The sequence below is a fragment of the Thermobia domestica genome, chromosome 2 (genome assembly GCF_964235325.1).
Source record: "Thermobia domestica chromosome 2, izTheDome1.hap1.1, whole genome shotgun sequence".
In the NCBI taxonomy this organism is placed as follows: domain Eukaryota; kingdom Metazoa; phylum Arthropoda; class Insecta; order Zygentoma; family Lepismatidae; genus Thermobia; species Thermobia domestica.
This window is the reverse complement of record NC_137455.1, coordinates 119,304,984-119,327,087: the sequence shown is the minus strand read 5'-3', so window position 1 is coordinate 119,327,087 and position 22,104 is coordinate 119,304,984. Positions and strand designations below refer to the sequence as shown.

Below are 22,104 nucleotides of genomic sequence, written 5' to 3'. Positions count from 1 at the left end.
GAATGAAAGAATAAAGTACATGAGACAATGCTGCACGTGGGTTCCACAGATGTTTCCTGGTACAAGTCAATATTGTTTATCCTTCCAAAACTACCAAAAGCATCATGTAACGGCCCGTTATTGGTCATCACAGTTAAATAATATTTCCTTTTAGTCAATAGATATTCTTTTTATTTCTCTAGTTCGATTACTCCATTTGGTGCTGTTATACTTGATCCACACCTTGTTTTCGATAATCCGAATTATATTTCATAGATATTTAATATTTAAATATGTTTAGGTTAGGTGTAAAGTATGTAATCTTGTCCGTATGTCAGATTCAATGATGACTGGCACCTTGGATATGTTAATTGACATTACAGTAATTGGCACTATTTTCCTTAATCTTACTGCCAGTTTTGTGACTTTTTCTTCGCTAATTGGAGTTGAAAAAGAGAAAAATCTGTTGTTGATATAAAAAGTTTAAACAATTTATAATTCGAAGTAGTGTCTGAAATTCATATTTATTAGATTTAATACAAACAAGGGCGAATATATCGCCAAAATAACTTTTATTTGCAGAACATGTTCAATTCGCATTAGATTTTATATTGTTTGTGTGTGAATTGAAAGTAATAATGCATTATAGCTAAGTCGGCAATTGCGGAATCCTTCAGAATTCCGTTAGTTAAATTCTCTTATGTCCGAAACTCAAATATTATGTCAGAAATCAAATATTTAACAGTCGTTAGCATAAAACTGTGAACGAGGGACTAATTTAACCTTTAATATTGATATATACTGTAATTACGTTGATTAACCCTGCTTTTCTGGTTGCTATGTAACTAATATCCTTTGTACTATTATGCTAATGATTATTTTAATAAATATAAACGTTACAACGTTGGTTTAGAGAAATATACTTCGATTCCATTATAATGATCATGAAATGGTAATGGTTTAATGAACTGTGACATATGAATGAAAGAGGAGGTCGTGTAATACAGTGTGTGAATACTTCTCCAATTTGAGACTGCATCTCGTCTATTTATCTTACAGTCAACATTTTATGAAAAATTATTAGAATTATTTAGAAACAGATAATAATCATCAACGAGGCAGAATTCTCAATGTTTTGGAATGTCTCAATACCCTACGTGTTAAGGCAGCTCGGATACTGATTTTGGACGACTCGTAACTCTTGTGTTCGAATTTCCCTGCTTTTACTACCTGCTACGTCAATGATTTTCTCCACTCAATTTTCTACGTACATTAGGGAATGAATCGAACAGCAGACTTTATATACAGTCAAAAACTAAAAACTGCTGTATTGAAATTGAGTGGTTTTTATTCAACCTTACCATCAAGATATTATTATTATTATTATTATTATTTGAATACTAATCTATACATAGATATATGTCGCAAATATCCCAAAAGATTACTTGTCTTTACAAGGTGTAAGTTCAGGCTTTATTACAACTAAAACATTGTGGAATTCTGCACTTTGTTATCAAATACCAAGTTCAGCAATATCAAGCTACATATTTTCTTACGGTTGTAAAGTTTTCTATCAAATACTTGCGTATTACATATCGAATGATATCAATTTTGAAAAAGCTTTCCGCTCTTCAGGAGCTTCTGTTTCATTTTATTATCTAAATGGATTTCCTAAAGAAAAAAGAATATCTACATCACAAACTCCTTTCTTGTTTTATTGGGGTGTTTTGTTCCAATACTCTTAACAAACGTAACTCGTTAATTCCCACTTTATGGTTTGATTTAAACTCCAATGACAACATTCACAAGTCACGAAACTATTTAAACTGTGAAAATTAATAAATAATATTTAAAAAATCCTCACCTGTATGCTGCCGCATGTGCATTTTTAAAGTACTTCTTGAAGAAGCTGAGTAACCACAATAATTGCAAAGAAAAGGCCGTAATTTATTGTGAACTGTGTCCTTGTGAATACGCAATATGCGCTTGTCTGAAAAGTGTCTATGACAAATTTCACACTCTCCACTCTTGAGCAGCTTCTGTTTCATTTTATTATCTAAATGGATTCCCTAAAAGAAAAACGAATACCTAAATCATAAACTCCTTTCTTGTTTCATTGGGATGTTTTGTTTGAATGCAGACTCTTAACCAATTTAACTAACATAATTAGGCGGGAGGACTAAGTTAGCAGTGTACGGATTAAATGACTTTGGTTTCCTTTTTGGTTTAAAAAACTGGATATCATGCAGCTAGAATGAACGGTTAAACTGGAAAATCAGGAATACGAATAAGAACTAAGTGAACATGGCTATTACGAAACTAGACAAGAAAAATAAATAGATACAATAATGTTAATTTAATTGCTGTATAAATCACTTCATATAAATTACGTTAAATGATATAGACGTTAGTATATGTCTCGAATTTCAACATTTCTACCTCGATTTCGACTATTTATTTTTCTCTCATGATTAGAGTATGTAAACAGCTTAACTCTTTAAATGGATCATAGTTGCTTTTTGTTCGAATTCTTAGCGTCGAATTATTATATAAAACAACAGATTATGATGGGCGTCATCTACGATGCCACCCAACCACTCTCATATTATATATAGAGAGAGAGTTAGTTTTATTTCTGGCGGTACGCAACGGTATAGCGTACCGGCACCTTTTTAATTAGAACGGAATATTTCCTCTTCTTCCTTAGAAAGGGGTTGACGAGAAACTTCGAAAATACCAAATGTAAATACGTATATAGTTTTATTGAAACCAGAGTTTTTATTGTTTTCCTTTTTTCCTTTCTAGAGAAAGAATTGCGAATTTTTGTTCGTTCTTGAAGTTAGTTAACTGCATTCAGGGACTACAAATATTTGGTCAATGTTGTCTCTCGTTCGGTGGCACGTCCTCGCTATTTCCTTTTTCATTCTTTTTTCGCACGGTAATATAAATCATAAAGGCTTGAATCGACCAATTTTTTTTTTCTGAAAACGAAATAATCCCAACAAATTTGTCTGTCGCTGAAGTTCGGCTAAACTGAAAGCCAGTACAAAAATTCTGCTGGGAATCTACCTTTGTATTTTCTCCGTCGCGGAACCTTTTTTCAGTTCCTATTTTAATATATCCAATTAATTGTTTTTTTCATTATTAGGAAGAGGATTAAGTGAAAACATCCATTAGATTTTTTGCATAATTTATCCATTAATTCAGTAGAAGTTTCTAGAACATTTTGGTAGCACGATCAGTATTCTGAAGAACATTACGTGAACAATATATTGTATGTGTGTTGTTATTGAAATTCAGCATTTATGGAACTCCTGATGCCTTTTGAAGACAAACAATAGCAGTTTACTTTCGACCGTTTACAGAAAGGGAAAAAAAGCAAATTACAAATCACTAAGAAATTTTGATTATAAATGTGTTTATTTTATTATAAAATTAAGATGTAAGAATCAGACGTCTTTAATGCATCTTTATATATATTTACGTAAGAGTTTCCAGATACAAGACTGCAGTGATATGCTACTGGGCTTTATTATTTTTATTATTGTTAATAACAATAATATCCTGAAAGATATGCAACTTTTCAACTATTATGAACCTGAGGTCTCGCGTACCGGCACCTTTATTTTCAGAAATAAAACGCTGTATATATATATATATATATATATATATATATATATATATATATATATATATATATATATATATATATATATGAATTAACGAATATGATCATTACATAAAAGTCAATCGTCTAAAAACTTGTGTGTGTATTATGATTTTATTGAATATTGACGAGAAGACTCATATCCCAATTCATGAGTTCTATTTATAATCACTGAATGAATCGAGTAGTCTAATAAGCAATGTCTTTTCAAGAACTATTATATCGAGATATGTCATGTGCTTATAAGAATCTCACTTCTCATTAAAAAAGAGGTCTTTTTCCGAATAAATATTACGTTTATGAATTTAAACTTTAATTGTAGTTGCATGTCTACGTCAAATTGTAGTAAAATTAATCTAGATATAGGCTAAAGTTGTTCAATTGTATTTAAGCACTGATGAACGTCGTCAGTGGTTTAAGAGAATAGTCTCAGTCGAACTCTTTGTTGTTATATATGACTTTAAATTTTCACGGATGCCCATAATTGAGTTACATGTAATTTCTCGAGAGAAACGTATGGTTATGAGAATATATGAATGGTTTTTTTCTGGTGATCTTTAACTTACATGGTATAACGACGTAAGTTACATAATATAATGAACCCATCATTACACTTACTTTGTGATTACGCAACTGCTTGCCTGTTTTGAAGCCTTTACCACATACATCACAAAGAAATGCACGTTCACTGCCATGAATGAGTTTATGGAGATTGACTAGTTTACTTAAGCTGAAAAACAATAGAAATAAAATAATTACATGCAGAATTTATCATTAAACGAGTACAATGTACGTTAACTTTTCCTATGTTGAATTATTTTAATTAACATATGTTACATACCAAACTGTAGTCGTAAGAATGAAATTAACTTTTTCATTTGATCTACATTCAAGTCTTTAAACTAGAGTAGGTAAAAACACTTTAACAGTAGTATACACATCACATCTGGAAGTAGTTTTTAGGGGGGATGGATGGGGGTCTTTTACTTTAGTTTTACGAAAACTAGAAAAAATGCATATCTAAAATTCATTTTCATAAAAAAAAGTTTTGTAAAAACGGTAAAAAAAAAATGTAACATACAACTTTCTCTCGCATTTCATTTCATAAAGATGAAACAACTTATATCTGTATTGGTGGGTTTTATTGGGATTTAAAATGTAGTACAAGGTAAAGGTACACCAGAGAAGAGTGCACTTACTAGCGAACATGACTGTAATGAAGTAGTGACTCGTCAATATGCTTGATGGACTAATATTTGTAGAATGACAAGTACTCATTTCATGGAAGAGGTTAATAGTAATGTTTATATCTATTAATTACAAATAATATTGAATTTTAAGAGAAATAAAAGACGATTCTGTTTTGGATTCTCATGGACCAATTGTTGTTAAACAATTTTGGCGTTGCTATCACTGTATACAGATACCTGAAAGAAACGTGTTAAGAAACGATTAATACCTTGTATGCGGCCAAACTATAAGTTAAGATTTAATAAAACACTGACACATTATGGGATTGTTAATGTATATTGGAACACTTTTTTACAATATGTCTGATCTTTGATTGATGGGGAAATAGGGTGTTAATAGCCGCTTCAGCGTCTGGATTATTTACTTCTTGTCACGAGCGTGCCTGCTATCGTAGCATGGTGTCATCGTTACTCTATTTATCATGAATCATAATTTGTTTATTTTCTATTGAACTCTCGATTATTATTATTTCTCAGCGAGTCTTGGGCTCTCGACTCATTGAATTGCAATTTGAGAGAAATAAGCATCCCCTTCTTCTCGTTATCTTCGCACTTTTTATTTATTTATTTTTATTAATCTAATACAAAAACGTCTAAGCTTTTACTCAGACACCGAAATCCTCAAGGTGACAATTCGACTTTGTACAAGCGCTCAGTGAAAATACGATGAGAAGGTGCGAGATGGACTTCAAGTCCTTCTTTATATACTGAAACTTTATGTTGTTTCAGGTCACCCAGACAACACTACGTCGAGCATAAAACCATGCTTTGTTCCAATAGTTCTCCTCATCACAAACATCTATCACTGTACAATGGATTTTTTTAAATTTTGGAGTTAGACGCGATATTTATCAATTGTGATGGTGGCTGAGGTATCGGCAATCGTCATTTTCAATAGTGTCGCTTCTCAGGGTCGGATTAAGGGAGAGGCTTAGGAGAGCAATAGCCCCAGACCTACACGTAGATATGGGCCTCCACTCTGATCAAAATCTGAACTGGCTATCTCAAATGAATCATGAAGATATATTATCATCATAAAATAAAATATGACCACAAATATGAAACATATTTACTTAACTTTCCTACTGTACTTTCACAGAAATGTATTAGGTGAAGTCAGCAGGGGCCACTTATTTTTTCTAGTCCCGGGCTTTCAGATAGGTTAATCCAGCCTATCACTTCTACGTCAAAGTGAAGATATCAACAATATCATGAGCTTCTCCGTGTCCTAAATGTAACTGTTACATGGCGGGAAATGTAACGTTATTCGTTAAACAGTGTTGACAGCTGCATTTCTTTCTGAGATTATTTTCGTCATTTCCTTCAATTATCTTCTTGCCAAAGGCTTCTTAAATAGAATTCTATACAACCCATGAACGTTTTTAAACCAACTAACATTTCTTGTCCATGTTAGTAGTTTATGTTTTACCCGTACAGTAGGGTAACATTCCCAAGTCCTTTTTATTCTTTCTTTTCTTCAATATCTATTTTAATATCGAATTTATTTACAAAAAAAGGCTTATGCTCAGTATTTTATTACGCAATACAGGCAGTTACATAACTTATCCAAAATGAAAATCATGGTCGTAATAAATTGGTCTTAGAATCAACTACTTTATCATTTGTTCTTGTATTATATACAATCATTTTAATTTCGATAGAAACGTTATAACCAGGAACAATGTAAATGGATTTCTTAGAAAAATTGGTATCCAATTCAAATACCTTTTAAACCCACAGTATTAGACTTCCAAACTATGCTATGCGTAAGTAATTGAGGTCTTAATGAACAGTTAAGTCCGTGTCTGTTGACAGGTATTAAAGCAAGAACAGCAAGAGATAGCGACAAGCAGTTCTTGGAATCGATTCAGCATTTCAAGAATGGGTTCTATCTCTATTGGACATCATAGAGCGAAAATGCGAAGAGACAGCAAAAGAAAGAAAGACAGAAAGAAAAAAAGCAGATTTTATCGTCACTCCTCTTTCCTCTCCGCTAATAGCGGAAGTGTGAGAAATCCACTACCATTGCAGGTTTCAATATTGATCTCCACATAACAAAGATGTTAACAGATAGCGGTAAATGGCTTCCTGATATGGTTTAAAGAATCCGAAGAACACGTTTTATCTCAGCATCAATCAATCTACTCAAATCAAAAGTGGTACAAATTATGATTTCCGGTTTCAACACTGATCGCAACAGTGAAAACGAAATAGATAACGACAAGCAACTTTATATATAAGATGGATTTAGTACCAGAAGAATAATTTCCACCTCCAATTTTATTCCTATATTACAACTAGAAGTGGTAGAAATCTACTGCTTCAGGTTTTTCAATACTGATCTCTAAAGATCGAAAACGGTTAAGATAGTGAGAAATGGCTTTTGGGTATAAATTCAACGATTAATGCTTCATTTACATCAACTTATTCAAACTGGGGTAGAAAGCTATGATTTATGGTTTTAATGCTGATATATATATTCCTCTATTGCAACCAAAAATAGGTGGTACAAATTATTACTATGGTAATTCTGACTCCAATACTGATTTCCATATAGCGGGAATTGTAGCAGCACGAAAAAATGAAATGAAATCTTTGAGTTTTACGTCCCACGGTTATGCCGGTTAGGCTAAAGGAGACGGTGAAGATGAGAAATGAATGAAATGGTGGAATGAAGAAAGTGGGAGGAAACGGGAGAACCCCGAGAAAACTCACGCACACGGTGTTTGTCCACCACAAAGTTCACTTGGCGGAGGCTGGGATCGAACCCGGGACCCCAAGCACCAGAGGTGAACGCTCTACCACTGAGCCACCGCGGCCCCGTAGCAGCACGAAAAAAAGTTTTTATATGGATTGAAAAACCCAAGAGTAGATTTCATTTCAACTCTTATTCTTCTAGTAAAGCCGTAAATAGCAGAACTACTACAGCTTCCAGGTTTAATATTGGTTCCTAAATAGCAATAATTCTAAGACATAGCAAGAAACTGTTTCTGATATGATTTCAGGATCCGAAGAACAGGTTTCATTTCTAATCGTTATCTATCTCTTGCAACCGCAACATATAGTACTACTACTTTAGTTTTCAATATGGAATCTGCATAATTTAAAAGTCCATCGTAGTTTCAATAGGAAACAAAACTTACTCGTATTATTATTTAAAAATTACTCTACAACAACATTTATTTAAATTGAAAATTAACACACCAAAGGGGAAATTTTCATAATTTAGACTTTTTAACAGTTCATTTTTAAAAATGAATTTTATAAATAAACAATGGCCAATTCCTTTTTTTTTTTTTTTTTTTTTAATCAACAATAAAACAGCTGCTAAGAAATGAGTTTCCCATGTTACTGAGGTTAGTATTCAATGGATTACGATAACTGGAACCCCATTTTTTTTTTTAAAATAGCGTTGCGGCTAAAAAACATTTCTAGGAATAGAATTGAAACTATATACATAACAACTAGCAAGAATTTACTAAATATGCTAGTTTATGACTTGGCTGGTACAATTACTTAGAGCCAACAGAGGGAAGGGTAACAGCGCCCTGGAATAAGATATTCTGCAAAGAAAGTTTCGACGGCTATTTACCTTAATGGTATCTTCCTCATTTATTCGAAACAAAGATAAGTTCTGTTTCCTTTGCAACTTTATTATTATTATTATTATTTTGACACAACCACAGACAGAGGTTTCAGCAGATATAAAATATCATATCTACATCTGCAGATAATGAGATAAATACATATAATTTATAAATCCTTAGATTAACAATTGGCGATGATAATATACTATACCCAGTGTTCGAAGTGGAAAAAAAGGAGAGGCGGTATGATTTATTACGATTTTAGCTCGACATACCGGCTATCTAAATGTTGAAACAGTGAGGGTATGTTGCCTAAAATATTGCATTTCTATTTACATAATGATTGACAACCATTAGAGAGCTTCAACTAACTGAAGACCTTTTCTTTAGTTACGGGAGGGGGGAGACTTTGTTTAGTGGTAGATTTCACTCATCTGCATTAAGTAGTGAGCACTAAACAAACAAACAAACAAAAAGAAATGTTCAACAACTCTGAAACGTAAGGGCGACACTTTTTCTTCGTTCCCTGACAAAACTGAAAAATGGATTTAGCAGGTTTTGCTTCTATATTCCTGAAATATACATGAAAATGTTCAAAAACCGAGTTTTCATATTAATAATTTACTGCGGGAAAGCTCCCGCCCCCACTCGAATGAGGGTTATTTCAAATCCCCGGAAGTGTCGTCCCCACAGCACACAACCCCTAAATCCGCTCATGCTCAAAACGCGACATTTATATATGAATTAAGTCAAGAAGACACATATATATACGAAAGAAACGATTCAATATGGCACATCTAAATATAAACTATATGAACTTCTTTGAAGACACCTCATTTTAAAAACAAAAAGTAAGAAAAAGACAACAAAAATGGTGCTGTCAACTTAGAAATTATTTCTACATAGGAAATAAAATCTTTTTACGTGTAAAGTATTCATCAATTACAGCATACAAAAATGGATTTATTAAAGGTATATTAGCATCCACTTTCCAGTGATGGTATGTCTTGATCAGTAAAAAACGAAGCGGTATGCCTTCATCACTGTAAAACCTGAGGCGGTACGGCACACCACCGCATACCGTCTCACTTCGACCACTGACTATACCTTAAAGGATACGGTAACATACGAGAATAAAATAAAGGATACAAGCCTGGGAATGTTCAACTGTCAGCACATCAGTTCCTCGGTGTGCATTGGCGTCATAACTATTTTATTTAATTGTTCCCAAATTAAATTGAGGTTTTGCTATCTAATATTTGCGTAATTTTGGTAGTTCTGCTTAAAAATTCTTTAACATTCTAGCATTTATCAATTTTGGGTACCAAACTTTGCTGTATTACGGAACATACATTCCGGTCGGTTCCAATTTAATGGACGAACCTTCAGTTCAAGTATACTATTCAATTATATTCATCGTAAAATCATTCTAATATTGTTTATAATTTGTTTATAATTGAATGATTACTGTAATTCGTTAAAACCTATAGGTTTAATGGGTAACGCGCAACTTTGATGTGGGAAAGTGATCCCGTGTAGCGTAGTTGCTAACGCTCTCGCTTTAAGTGCGAACGGTCTCGGGTTTGATCCCCGGTCGGGACACTCAGTTGAAAATGTGTAAAAGCTTTCTCAGCCATCCTGAGAAGGTTTTCCTTATTCATACCAGGCAAATACCGGGATGGTACCTAACTTAAAAGTCTCATGCGCGCTTCCTTCCTTTCCCATGTAGTGTGGTCGCCAAAGGACATTACCCCTCATTTAATATAAATGTCCCAGGCCGCTTCCTCACTTCCCTACGTAGTGTGAACGCCGAAGGACGTCATCCCTCGTACGTAACGGGTTTAAAAGGCCAACAGGTGCCAGTAATGCTCAGAAATGTAATTCCTAATTATAAAATCTTCATGTGGGAGAAATCATCTCATGCGATTTCTTGTCCCGAGTGTGTCTTTTTATATCAACATTACAAATCTTTACATTACAGCGTTAGTTGTTTCAAAGTTTGTAATTAGTATCAAGTGATTAACCTACCTGTTTGTTTTGAATCCACATTCATCGCACGAATACAATTCCATGTCTATCACGTGAGCTCGCCATAAATGAACAGTTAATGACTTCCATTGTCTAAATATTTCAGAACACTCTGGACATTTATATAAGTCCTCACAATGACAACGACGATGGTACTCAATTTTATCATGCGACTTCATTCTCACTGCACAGGAGTCAATATCACATCTATAACCAAGTTCCTTAACACCTACTTTAACACCTGGATTTGACTTTTTTAAAGCTGTAATGCCAATGATTTTGTAATTTTTCTGTCGCCCACGTTTTGCACTATTAATAGACGGCGACCGAGAATCATCTGTCGAAGCAACCTCATCAGAGTCTTCAGAATGTTTACCCGAATCTGACTCAGCACTGTTACATTGTCTTTTATCACTTTTATGTTTCTTTCTGATATGCTTTAGCTTAAGTGTACAGTTCACCTTATCATTTTCATCATCATCGTCAGAATCATTATGATCGATAGTCAGCTCATCTAAGTCAGAGGTACTGTTATTAGCGTCGTCGGTAAAATTATTTTGTTCTCCCTTTTTGAATTCGATCGATTTCACTTTACTTTTTCCACATTCATCAAAGTACGCTTCCAAATTATTCGATATTTTACTCTTTTTATTTGGCTTTCGTTTCGGAGTCTTCTTTTCATCATCAGTCTTTGCATCTACGTTTATTTTTTCTAATATAATTTTCAGCTCAGGCTCATTCACTTGATGGTCCTGAATAAGATGGACTTCTAATGACTTGTCCGTAAAGAAAATATTAGAACAGCCAGGACATTTCAATTTTTTTCGTTGTGGAAGTGATATCTTTGGTTTCTTTCGACTATTGTCACCATTGTTCTTATCATTATCAGCTCGTGATTTTGATTTGTGTGTTTTTTCGATATGTTTCGTCACGCCTTCTTGGTCTAAACTAAGGAAAGAACAAAATTTGCATTTGAAACAAGCAACTTGTTGTACCATATTCGAACTTTGCTGATCACTATCATCGATTTTCACACTGGTAGTTTTTGCTTGCACATTTCGTTTCTTAGTAGGCACACTTGACTTTGCTTTGGCAGGTGTACGCTTTTGCCTTTTAGTGCTATTATTATTTATCTCATTATCTGAACTATGTTTCGTACCGGAAACTACAGAATTCGGTTTATCGAATACTTGGGATGATGCTGGTGTTGATGATGACGATGATAAGGAAACGCCTGAATTTGTAGATTTATCAGTCTTACGTATATCACTATTCATACCCGATACAGACATCACAGACATAGATACACTGCCACACGATGGTGCAGTACCAGTAAATGATTTAACTTCTTGATTTAACTGCAATGATGTTTGGACCAAAGTCGACTGTGACACTGCTGGGGGACTACCTTGTAAATTATATCCTCCTTGTGAAGTGGTATATTGGGATAAACAATTTGAAAGGCTTGTACAGGTACTCATTCCAACTGATGGCTTTGAAATTATTTTCGAAAACGTCGGTAGTTGCTTAACATTAGACACTGAAACATGGAGCTGAGGCTTTGAACTTTTTACGAAGTCCTGAAGTGTAGTTTGCAATAATGGCATTTGTTGTATAACCGCATGATCAGAAGTGGCGTCACACAAAGACGCTGGATCAGATAAAGGGACATTCATACAATTAAGTGTTTTCACTGAGTTTCTTTCCAATGACTTTACAGCTCCATCAACCAAATCACTGTCAGTTTGGGTTTCACTACACACTTTCTGCGCTACTTGTAATTCAGTATTCGTGGGAATACTTTGTGGTCTTGTAGTTTCAAGGCTTGTCTCTAAATCAACGTGAGACAAACTATCAGTATCACTGGGCAAGTCACTACTTAAAGACGCAGACACATCACTACTCGATAAAGCTGATAGCACAGAAGAGACTTGACTACTGCTAATAGTAGGGAGAACAGTTCGTGATAAATGAGATAAAATTGCAGACTGGATATTTGGATTAAGAACTTCCATTGTTAACGGAGATGTGTGTGGTACAGAGTTCAATGATGAAACATTCGAAGTATAGCCAGTGTTCACTGTAGGAGGTAGTAAAGGCATCGACATAGGTACAGTTATTGGGTCTGTAATATTTGCTTGCGTGCTATTTTTGTTATGGATTTGATTTAACCTTTGCATATGCATGTCACTAACGATTGACATTAAATGACTAGGCTTCACTTCCGAAATCGGAGGAAGAGGAGAACTTACTTTCGATGGGAGAGGGCAACTGGTCAACGAAGGCAACGCAGAATGAGACAAAGATTCTGTTTTTAAAGGTTCTGCTTCCGATACAGCCACCAGAGGGTTAATAATGGAAGACGATAGTTTATACATTGACTGTGGTACGCCTACAAGGGATCCATTGGAAGAACTAACAATTGAAGGAATAAAATGAGTAGCAGCCTCTTTGGAAGAGGTTTCGTTCCCAGGAGGCACACTCGCAGCGCGCACTAATAATGGAGGCAAAAGAGCGGTAGCTTCAAGCGCAGCAGCCGGAATGGGCTGAGGAAGACTGCCCGGCCGAGGTATTTCCGAAACTGGAGGTAACTGGACAGGAGAACTAGCCACTTTCAGTGTATCCATTGTCAGCGCCATCTCCTGCGTCAATTCCGAAGAATCCACCGAGTGCTTCAAATCTTTCATGTCTTCCTCAGATTTATGTGAATCATTCTCATCAGATGCTGCATCTAAACTTTTTGTCTTATCAGGCTCTTGATAGGTGAAAGTCAAAAGACCTGGTGACAGCAGAGCCTGGAACAGTTGAAGAAATAAATTAATAACTTTATACGAAAATATTACCTTATTGTAGTTCTGTCTTTTATGTTTAATGTACAAATCAATTTAAATAGTAACACCTTCACAGAGGCATAAAGCAGGTAGGGTTACCAGATTTTACACAGAAAAAGGGAAAACTTCTAGGGAAAATGAAGAAGATATTTTATGTGCATAATTTACATACAACAAACACTATATGGTTTCACACAGTAACATAGAATAAGTGCACAAGAGCTATACTAACATTTTGATTTTCACTTTTTCTTTTCTAATGACAGCTTTTGTGAATTCCTTTAAATAATGACTCTTCCTGTAATATATAATACAGGAAGGATATATATCTATATATATCTATATCTATATATATATATATATATATATATATATATATATATATATATATATGGTAAACTTTCAGCACTTTCGCTAACATGCATCATGAGGAAGAACGTTTGATGTGCTGAGATTGATTGGGAGGTATTACATACGTACCCTACTGGAAAAATTTCTGCAAACTACTATTGACGGTGACCCTGGTGTTCCGCTATTATAAAATTGTTATAATTAAATTATGTTTGATTGTTTGTCTAACCCTATTCGTTTATTTTTCACATGAGTTTGAAGTAGTTTTGTGAGAGAAATTGAAATTTCTCATGAACACTTTCGGCTAATAATTTTTCATTATTTCAAATGTACTTTGACACCGAAACAATACACCAAGCAACCACATTTAACTTTTGGGCATAAAGCACCATCCAACAGGACTGTGTACGCTGTTTTCCAAATTCCAGTGTAGTCGCACATTTCACTGTGATAAATTTCGTGAAAGTTGTTCATCAACGTTTGTTGTTGTCAGTAATGTTCATGCTATAAGCGAAATGACTGAGAGATCTGCATATGATATCAGTCAGATTCAGGCTTCTTTGAACACTGACATGAAAGCAATACATATGATTTTGTATAATCAACTGAACGTAAGGAAACTTTCAAGCCGTTGGATTCTACGCAACTTGATCGAAGCTCAAAAACAGGCTCGTGTCAATTGGTCTGAAGAAATGGTCAAAAAATTCAACAGAATTACGTCAAATTTGGTGTACTACATCGTTAAATGAGACGAAACTTGTATCTATTCATATAAATTCGAAACTAAAAATACTATTTGGGTGTCTCAAAGTGAGCCGAACAAAAGTTGTTCGTTGGAGGAGTGATGCCAAACAAATGATTGCTTGTTCCATCGGCTATACCAGACATGTGGCAACCATAGCTTTAAAAGTCGAAGGACTGTAAATGCTGAGTTATATACAATTCGTTTGCCAGAAGTCATTCATGAATTGTGTAATTCAAATCGTCGCATCATTCTTCATCACAACAACGCCAATTCCCCTCAGTATACCAAACCATTGATTTTTTGTCCAGTAAAAATGTCGAATTAATGATCCATTATCCGTACTCACCTGATTTATCACCCAATGACTTCTTTTTGTTCAAACACATGAAAAATAAGATCCATGGTGAGTGATTTGTCACCTGAAGCAGCTGTTGACGAATTCCGAATAGTGGTTTCTAATGTAGCAGCCTCAGAGTAGTTTTTTTTTTTTTTTTTTTTTTTTTTTTTAATTGGTTTGAGCCTATGCAAAAGTGTATCGATTTTAACCGTGGATATTTTGAAAAACATGCAGAAACTTTTCCAGCAGCCCTCGTACTGTTATTCAGTTTGATATTTATCTCAAGTCTCGAGACCTCTGCATTCTCAAGCCTAACGTCCACATGCAGGAAGCTGACTATACAGTTGAAGGAGGGTCATTTGAATTTAAATGGGCACTTACTGTTTAAGTACTGTTGGAATTGTAAGTAACAATACTAACCTGAAAGTGTTCCTATTCCTGTAAGACTAAAATTATCTTCAAATGCTCTTCTATATTTCAAGCATATATCTTGAGCGCTCATCATCGGGATGATTCGAAGTTTAAATCATGCTACACTGATGGTAAATGATACATTTTGATACTTCGGTAGTAGTAAAGTAATGGTGAAAATCTATAGATACCGGTACTATATACTATAATTGAAAATTCCCTATGAAGAGGTTTCTACCTACTCTTTTCTTTTAGCTTCAATTCCCTTATTAAAGATTAAAGAATGGACTATTTTAATAAATAATTATATTTTATTTACATAACTTAAAGCGATTTATAAGCCCAAATCCTTTATCACCAGATCCGAATATGTGATTTACTATATCAGTTAGCATGATTTACGCTTTGAACTATCTCGAATGAGAATTAGTGTTAGAAATATAGATGAACATTCAAAGATAATTTTAGTCTTACAGGTCAGGTCAAGTCAGATCCAGGTCAATATTGTGACATATTAATATGTAATTCCTACGTGCAATTAGCAACTGTAGCAACTGCTCCAGTGCTGGTAGTCCATGAGTCAATATAAGGAAAGTCATCTATAATTAATTATTACTGATTGTTATTTAAAATTGTTTCTCCCATACAATTTCCATTTTGTTACGAGGTGCATGTCAAACGAAAGCTGATTTTTTTTTTCACTGGTTTGGCACCACTGAAGAAGTTGAGTGAATGCAGGAGTATGCCTTAGTATTCTGTGCTTGCAACAGAGATAGAATCGTCCATGTAGAATTGCGTACTTGTGAGCAGCAGTAAGGCGAAATGACTGCCGTTGATACAAAATCCAGCCAAAGTAAAGTGAGATCTGTTATACGATTTCTGAACGCCAAAGGATAGAATGCACCTGACATCCGTCGGGAATTGTGTGATACTTACGGACCGACAGTAGTGAGTAAAGAGAAAGTTGGGCAATGATGCAGAGTTTCGGGATGAGCGTTCAAACGTTCATTGATGATCGTAGCGGAAGGACTGTTCTGACGGACGATTTGGTAAAAGGCGTTAATGAGCAATTGCAATTTAATCGCCGGTTTCCAGTAACTGAAGTCGCCAAAGAGTTTCCAGAAGTGTCTGCAAAAACAGAACTATAACTGCCAAGCTGTGTTATCACGAACCGTGTGCGAGGTGAGTGGCAAAATGCTGAAAGACACTCACAAAGAGCAAAGAATGACAGCTGCAATGATATTTTTGGTCCGCTGGAGAGAGGATGGGGATGACCTTTTTTCTCATATAATGATAGAGATGAAACCTGGATATCGTACGGCACAGGGGAGTCGGAGAAGCAGTTCAATGCAATGCGGCACTCTGGTTCTCCTCAAGCGAAGAAATTCAAACAAACACCACCAGTTCGTAAAATCATCGCAATCGTGTTTTGGGAATAAAAGGGTGTATTTCTTGTACAATTCTTGAAACCAGGACGAATAATTATAGCAGACGTGTATTGCCAAACACTGAATAATCAGCGACGTTCAATCCAAAATCGGCAGAGAGGAATGTTACGGACTGAAATTCTTCTGATCTACAAAATTCTTCTGTACGAAATTCCAAGTTCTTATGCCCAAGAATTCCGAAGATCTGGTAAAAGTCGAAGAAAATGCTCGAGGCTCCATTTTACTCTGTAAAACTTTCTTTACTTCCTCAGTCTAGGGTACAAAGGGAACATTTATATACCAAATTTCTAGGTTTTACGCCTAATAGTTTCTGAGATCTGGATAATAGCAAGAAATATTCAAATCCCTCCCTTTTCTCGATACGGCCCCATAAAAAACTTATTTACAGCCTAGAGTTTAAGAAGAATGTTTATATAGAATTTCGAGATTTTATATCTAATGGTTTCGATTTTTAAAAAGTCACGCCCTCTTATTCCCTCGTTGAGGCTGTATTTCGCAAAATATTGCCTAGAGTGCCAGAAGAACATTTATACCAAATTTCAAGAGTCTACACGTAATAGTTTCGGAGATCTGGCGAATCACAAAAAATCAATCAAGTTCCGTTATTTACCTTGAAGGGCTTTATTTTAAAAAATCCTCTAAAAAATCTAAATCTATAGCTTAAACACAAGGAAAACATTTATGTAAAATTAGAGGGTTGTACGCTCAATAGTTTAGATATAGCGAACGGTAAAAAAAAAATCATTCAAGCAGCGTTATCCTTCTTTAAGGGGCCGCAATTCCCAAAATTCCATCTTTTCGACACCCTAGGACCAAAGGAAAACATTGGTACAGAGTTTCAAGATTCTACGCCCAATAGTTTCGGAGATCTGGTGAATCACAAGAAAACACTCAAGCCCCATTTTTTTCCTGAGAGGCTTATAAAAAAATGTCAAGGAGAATATTTACACAAAACCAAAAGGTTGCACGTAGGGAGGGGGTTCTGTCAAACAATAAAAAAATATTCTCGTTGCGTTATCTGCTCTTAGGGACCACATTTCACAAAAATCCCGTCCTATCTACAGCTTAGGACAAAAGGAAAATGTGTTCAAAATTTCATGATTCTACGCCTAATAATTTCGGAGATCTAACAAAAGATATATATATATATATATATATATATATATATGCAACGTTATTTCCTTTTAGGGCCGTATTTCGTAAAATCCTGTCTTTGTCTACAGCCTATGGCCCAAGGAAAGCACTTCTACATAATTTCAAGATTCTATGCTTAAAAGTTTTGGAAATCTGGCGAATGGCAAAAAAAAAAAAAAAAAAAAAAAAAAAATTCAAAGCTCGCAGGGGCCGCACATCGCAAAATTCCGCCTTATATACAGCCCAGGACCAAAGGGAACACTTCTACAACATTTCAAGGTTCTATGCCAACTAGTTCAGGAGAGTTGGGTGAGCAGCGAAAAATCATTCAAGCTCCGTTATCTTCCCTTAGGAGCTGCATTTCGCAAAATCCCGTCTCATGTATGGTCTCGGACCCAAGGGGAATGCCTAATAGTTTCGGGAGAGAGAGAGAGAGAGATATTACATATTAACTGTGGCAAAATCTTCTTAAAGATGTCAGTATCTCTTTTCTGTAATTATGCCAATTTTTAACTCCTGGCGTAAGCATGCGGCAGCTTATAATTTCACTCCAGGTGTATGTATGTGTGTGCGGTATTTTGTTTCTCGGTAACCACTGGGCGGATCTAAACCAAATTTGGTTGCCGATTCCGCCTGGAACAGGCTCAACTTGCCTTGTACATGGTACTTTATTTCTCAGTAGCTGTTGGCTGCATCTGAACCATATTTGGTTAGCAAGTGACCTTCGTCTCAGAAATAAAGATCGTTATATTTGCTGGCCGAGCTCCGTCAGAGAGGCTCCGCTCGGTTTGTGGGTGGTACTTTATTTTTCGCTAACTCTGGAAAGATCTGAACGAACTTTGGTGCGCTGAGGGATATAGATCGTTACATTTGGCGGCCGACCTTGGCCAGGGACAGGTTCGACCCGGCAACGAGGCTATATTCCACATCTTTGTAAACCGGGAGCTTGTGAGTTTAGTTCATTTCGGCTTGTTTTAGCTCCTACGTGTTAGTTCCTACGATGTTATTTTGAAAGTATTAACGTAGAACGAGAAAAGCCATGCCTCTCGCTCCGCCCCCTTTATTTCAATACGCCTTTCCAATTTACTTATCAATTAACTCCAGACCAAGTGCTTATCTTTGTGTTCACGTTCAAAGAAATGCATTCAAAAACTCTTATAACTGACTTCTGCCACTAAGTGCAGTAAAAAAAAACACCTGCATAACCCTTTCAATCTTTCCCTTCTCCATCCTATACTGGTCAGTCTAGCGTGGACACTGAATTTGCTGATTCTATTCAACATGCGATAACTCAAGTTTCACTTTTAAGATTTTTTTTCCCTCTCTGCGTTTTGAGAAAGAGGGGATGAAGAGGAGGGAAGACGAACTTCACATATTCTGTTCTTTCATACAAAAACAGAACTATAATTTCAAAAGTGATTCAAAAGATATGGTAATAGGAATTATGTCAGCAGTATGACTAATATTTTGAAAGAAAGATAGCTTTAATTTGACGAAATTTAACTATATAAACTGATTGATAGCACTAGCCAACAAAATTTTTCTTTTTTTCTATAACTGGCATGAAAACAGCTAATCTTTATGTTTTCGGGTGTGCTGATAACGAAAATGTTAATGAAAATGGAAGATTAGCTCTCGTTTTGAAGTTACGGTAACTTAACGTTATTGCCTATATAGGCTTATGCATGTATTTACCTTGTTGTTATCTCTCAGAGGACGGTCACTGAAGGCGCAACTGCTTTGCCTGGCGTTTGTAGTTTTCTGCTGGTGATTCCCTGATTAGTGTCCAGTAGTAATCGGCTAACATTGATGCACTCCACTTTCCCTCGTATCTCATTTCCATGTCCGAAATTTGCTGGTGGAAGCATTTCCCGTGCTCGTCGTTTACAGTACTACAGTTGTCAGGAAAGAAGTCAGAATATGTCAAGGAAGATCTTTTCTTCTTGGAAATACCATGTGTTAATAAAGTTGTTCTATGAAAGTAGCACTAATTCACATGGTTTGATGGTTCTCGCCAGATCATAGGTATAGCAAAGCCCATGGAAGATCTTTTACGATTTAACCACGAATGAAGATTCGAGACACAAGATATGCAACATACATGAGGAGCCCAGGGCTTGTTTTGGTCCCCGATTTCACAGCCAAAGTACAGTATGTACGCGTTCATAATATATGGCGTTATTGTCCTGCTTTGCGAATTCAATGTAGCTGTCCGCAAATGTAGCAAAAATTGTCAGTATTGTTTACGCATTTGCGAGGCATATTAAACCGAAAGAATTAAAATGACCACATGCACTAACTACACTTCAGTAACATTATTCCGGCACAGGAACAGATAAATACAGTTTGTATCAGAAGATGAAACGAAATCTAAGGTTTACGTCCCACAATTATGTCGGTTAGACGGTGAGGATGAGAAATGAGTAAAAATGGTGGAATGAAGAAAGTGTCAGGAAACGAGAGAACCTCCAGAAAACTCGCGCACACTGTGTTTGTCCACCAGAAAGCTCACATGGCGCGAGCTGGGATCGAAACAAGGACCAGCTTGTAAGAGACTGAAACTACACTTAAATGAAATATGCACCACTCTTCCCTTCCTCTTCCCCTTCCCCCCTTTATGCTACGTGCCCAAGCTAAAAGTAGCGACAAAATACACACAGCTATTATTGCCTGCAGAAAACTTAGTCTGTCTACCATCAGTGGGATTTCGAAGTCTATATAGGAAGGGACTGACAATGAATGCTAACAAAATATACTAATTATAATTGAATGCACCCCCCCCCCCTTAAATTGGAAACGAGAGCTAATTCGAGTTTTTCATTGTCGTTTTCGTTATCAGTATGGTCGATATATTAACAAACATTTATTTCATTCCAGTTACGTTTTCACTGTTGGCTAGTGTAATTTTCTCCTACAAATATGGAAGAATAGTATATACACAACGGACTCTTGGTAATCCGAACAAAGTTTATTCCCCCTGAAAACTGCACTAAAAACTATGGTAAAAAATAGTGGGTAAATCGAACTTTTGAATTTCTTGCTTGGATTATTCAAAGTAATACAGTACAAGATTTTTTTTTTTTTTTTGTCATGAACAAATTGCAAACAGAAGAACGTAGCTGTACTGTCTTTCAGTTATCTACAAGCAGCCGTAGGAACGAGTGATGACAGAACACAATCTATCTGATGGTGAAAACGAAATCGGTGATGAAGTAACGAAACTGCCTGTGTCAACCTCATCTGAAGCTTCTGAAATGGTTGAAAATTTAGTAAACCAAATATTACTAATTCGTATTTTACGCAATAAATGAAACTGAAGGTTTTGTTGTCCGTGTAAAAACAATCAAATCAAACCAAACAAAAATCAATAATTTCTTGAGAGATTAACTGAGTTGATTTTGAGTTTAACGTCTCTTTCAGCACCGAGGCTATATGAGACGGGGCCTAATGATGAACGCGGAATCTGAACCACACGATCTCCCGCCGGGAATCGAAGCCGGGTCTCCCACGCAAAGGCGCGTACGCTAACCTCTTAGCCACGAAGGAGCTCTGGCAGATAATTAAGATTACTACTCCAGCATGTGATAATTCATGCTCTAGTATGTTTTCCATACTACGTTTGGCTTAACTTACGCGCGATTCTATTGTATTTTTTATTTTTTAATTGTAGATACACTAGTTTTCTTAGCTTGATTCTAGGTGTTTAACAACACATATTTTTGAATGTTTTGGACTTCTTCCAGTCCCCTTGGGTTTCGAATAAAATGACTCAGCTGTACAAACAAAACTACATGTAAAACATCCTATGTACATAGAATATACTTACTTGACGAAGAATGCCATCAGAATGCCAAAGGAGTGGTGTAACAGTGCTTCCATCTCCTGACGCGCCATGGAGATCGGATTCCGATTCGCTTACATGTGCGACAGTAATATCTTGTGAGTTTCCTAAGTCTTGTGCCGTCGACAGCGGTAAGTCCGCAATAATGCCTGTAACATCTGATGACAAGACTTCCTGATTTTGAGTAGCCAGAGACGGGATTCCTCCAGTATGAGTTTCTTCCAGTTTCGTTATGCTCCCCACTTTTAACGTGCCGGCGGCAGTTAACGACTCCTTAGTAACTTTCATTTTACGCAAGAGCTACAAACAACATTCACTGTAGCTCTTAGTCTGAAACAAGAAGGCAAACAGTTACAAAATCTCTCATGTATACACACATATACAAGTTAATTAAAGCTAACATTTTAGAGACTCCAACAACGTTAGCAAATCAAAAATAATATCTTATTATCTGATTTTCTTTTGACTATATACAGGTGTTAATGAACAATATCA

General features: G+C 35.7%; 1 protein-coding gene across 5 annotated transcripts in view; it reads right to left on the bottom strand.

Annotated features, from left to right (window-relative positions):
• Positions 1-22,104, bottom strand: part of LOC145675058 (uncharacterized) — a 55,276-nt gene that overhangs the window by 23,059 nt on the left and 10,113 nt on the right. For all 5 annotated transcript variants that reach the window (XM_081745431.1, XM_081745434.1, XM_081745441.1 and 2 more), the window contains exons 3-6: positions 21,595-21,939; positions 10,512-13,306; positions 4,265-4,376; positions 1,844-2,048 (exon numbers count right to left, since the gene is read on the bottom strand). In XM_081745431.1, coding sequence (XP_081601557.1) covers positions 1,844-2,048; positions 4,265-4,376; positions 10,512-13,306; positions 21,595-21,897 — 3,415 coding nt within the window. In that variant the 5' untranslated portion in view covers positions 21,898-21,939. The remainder of the gene's footprint in view (positions 1-1,843; positions 2,049-4,264; positions 4,377-10,511; positions 13,307-21,594; positions 21,940-22,104) is intronic.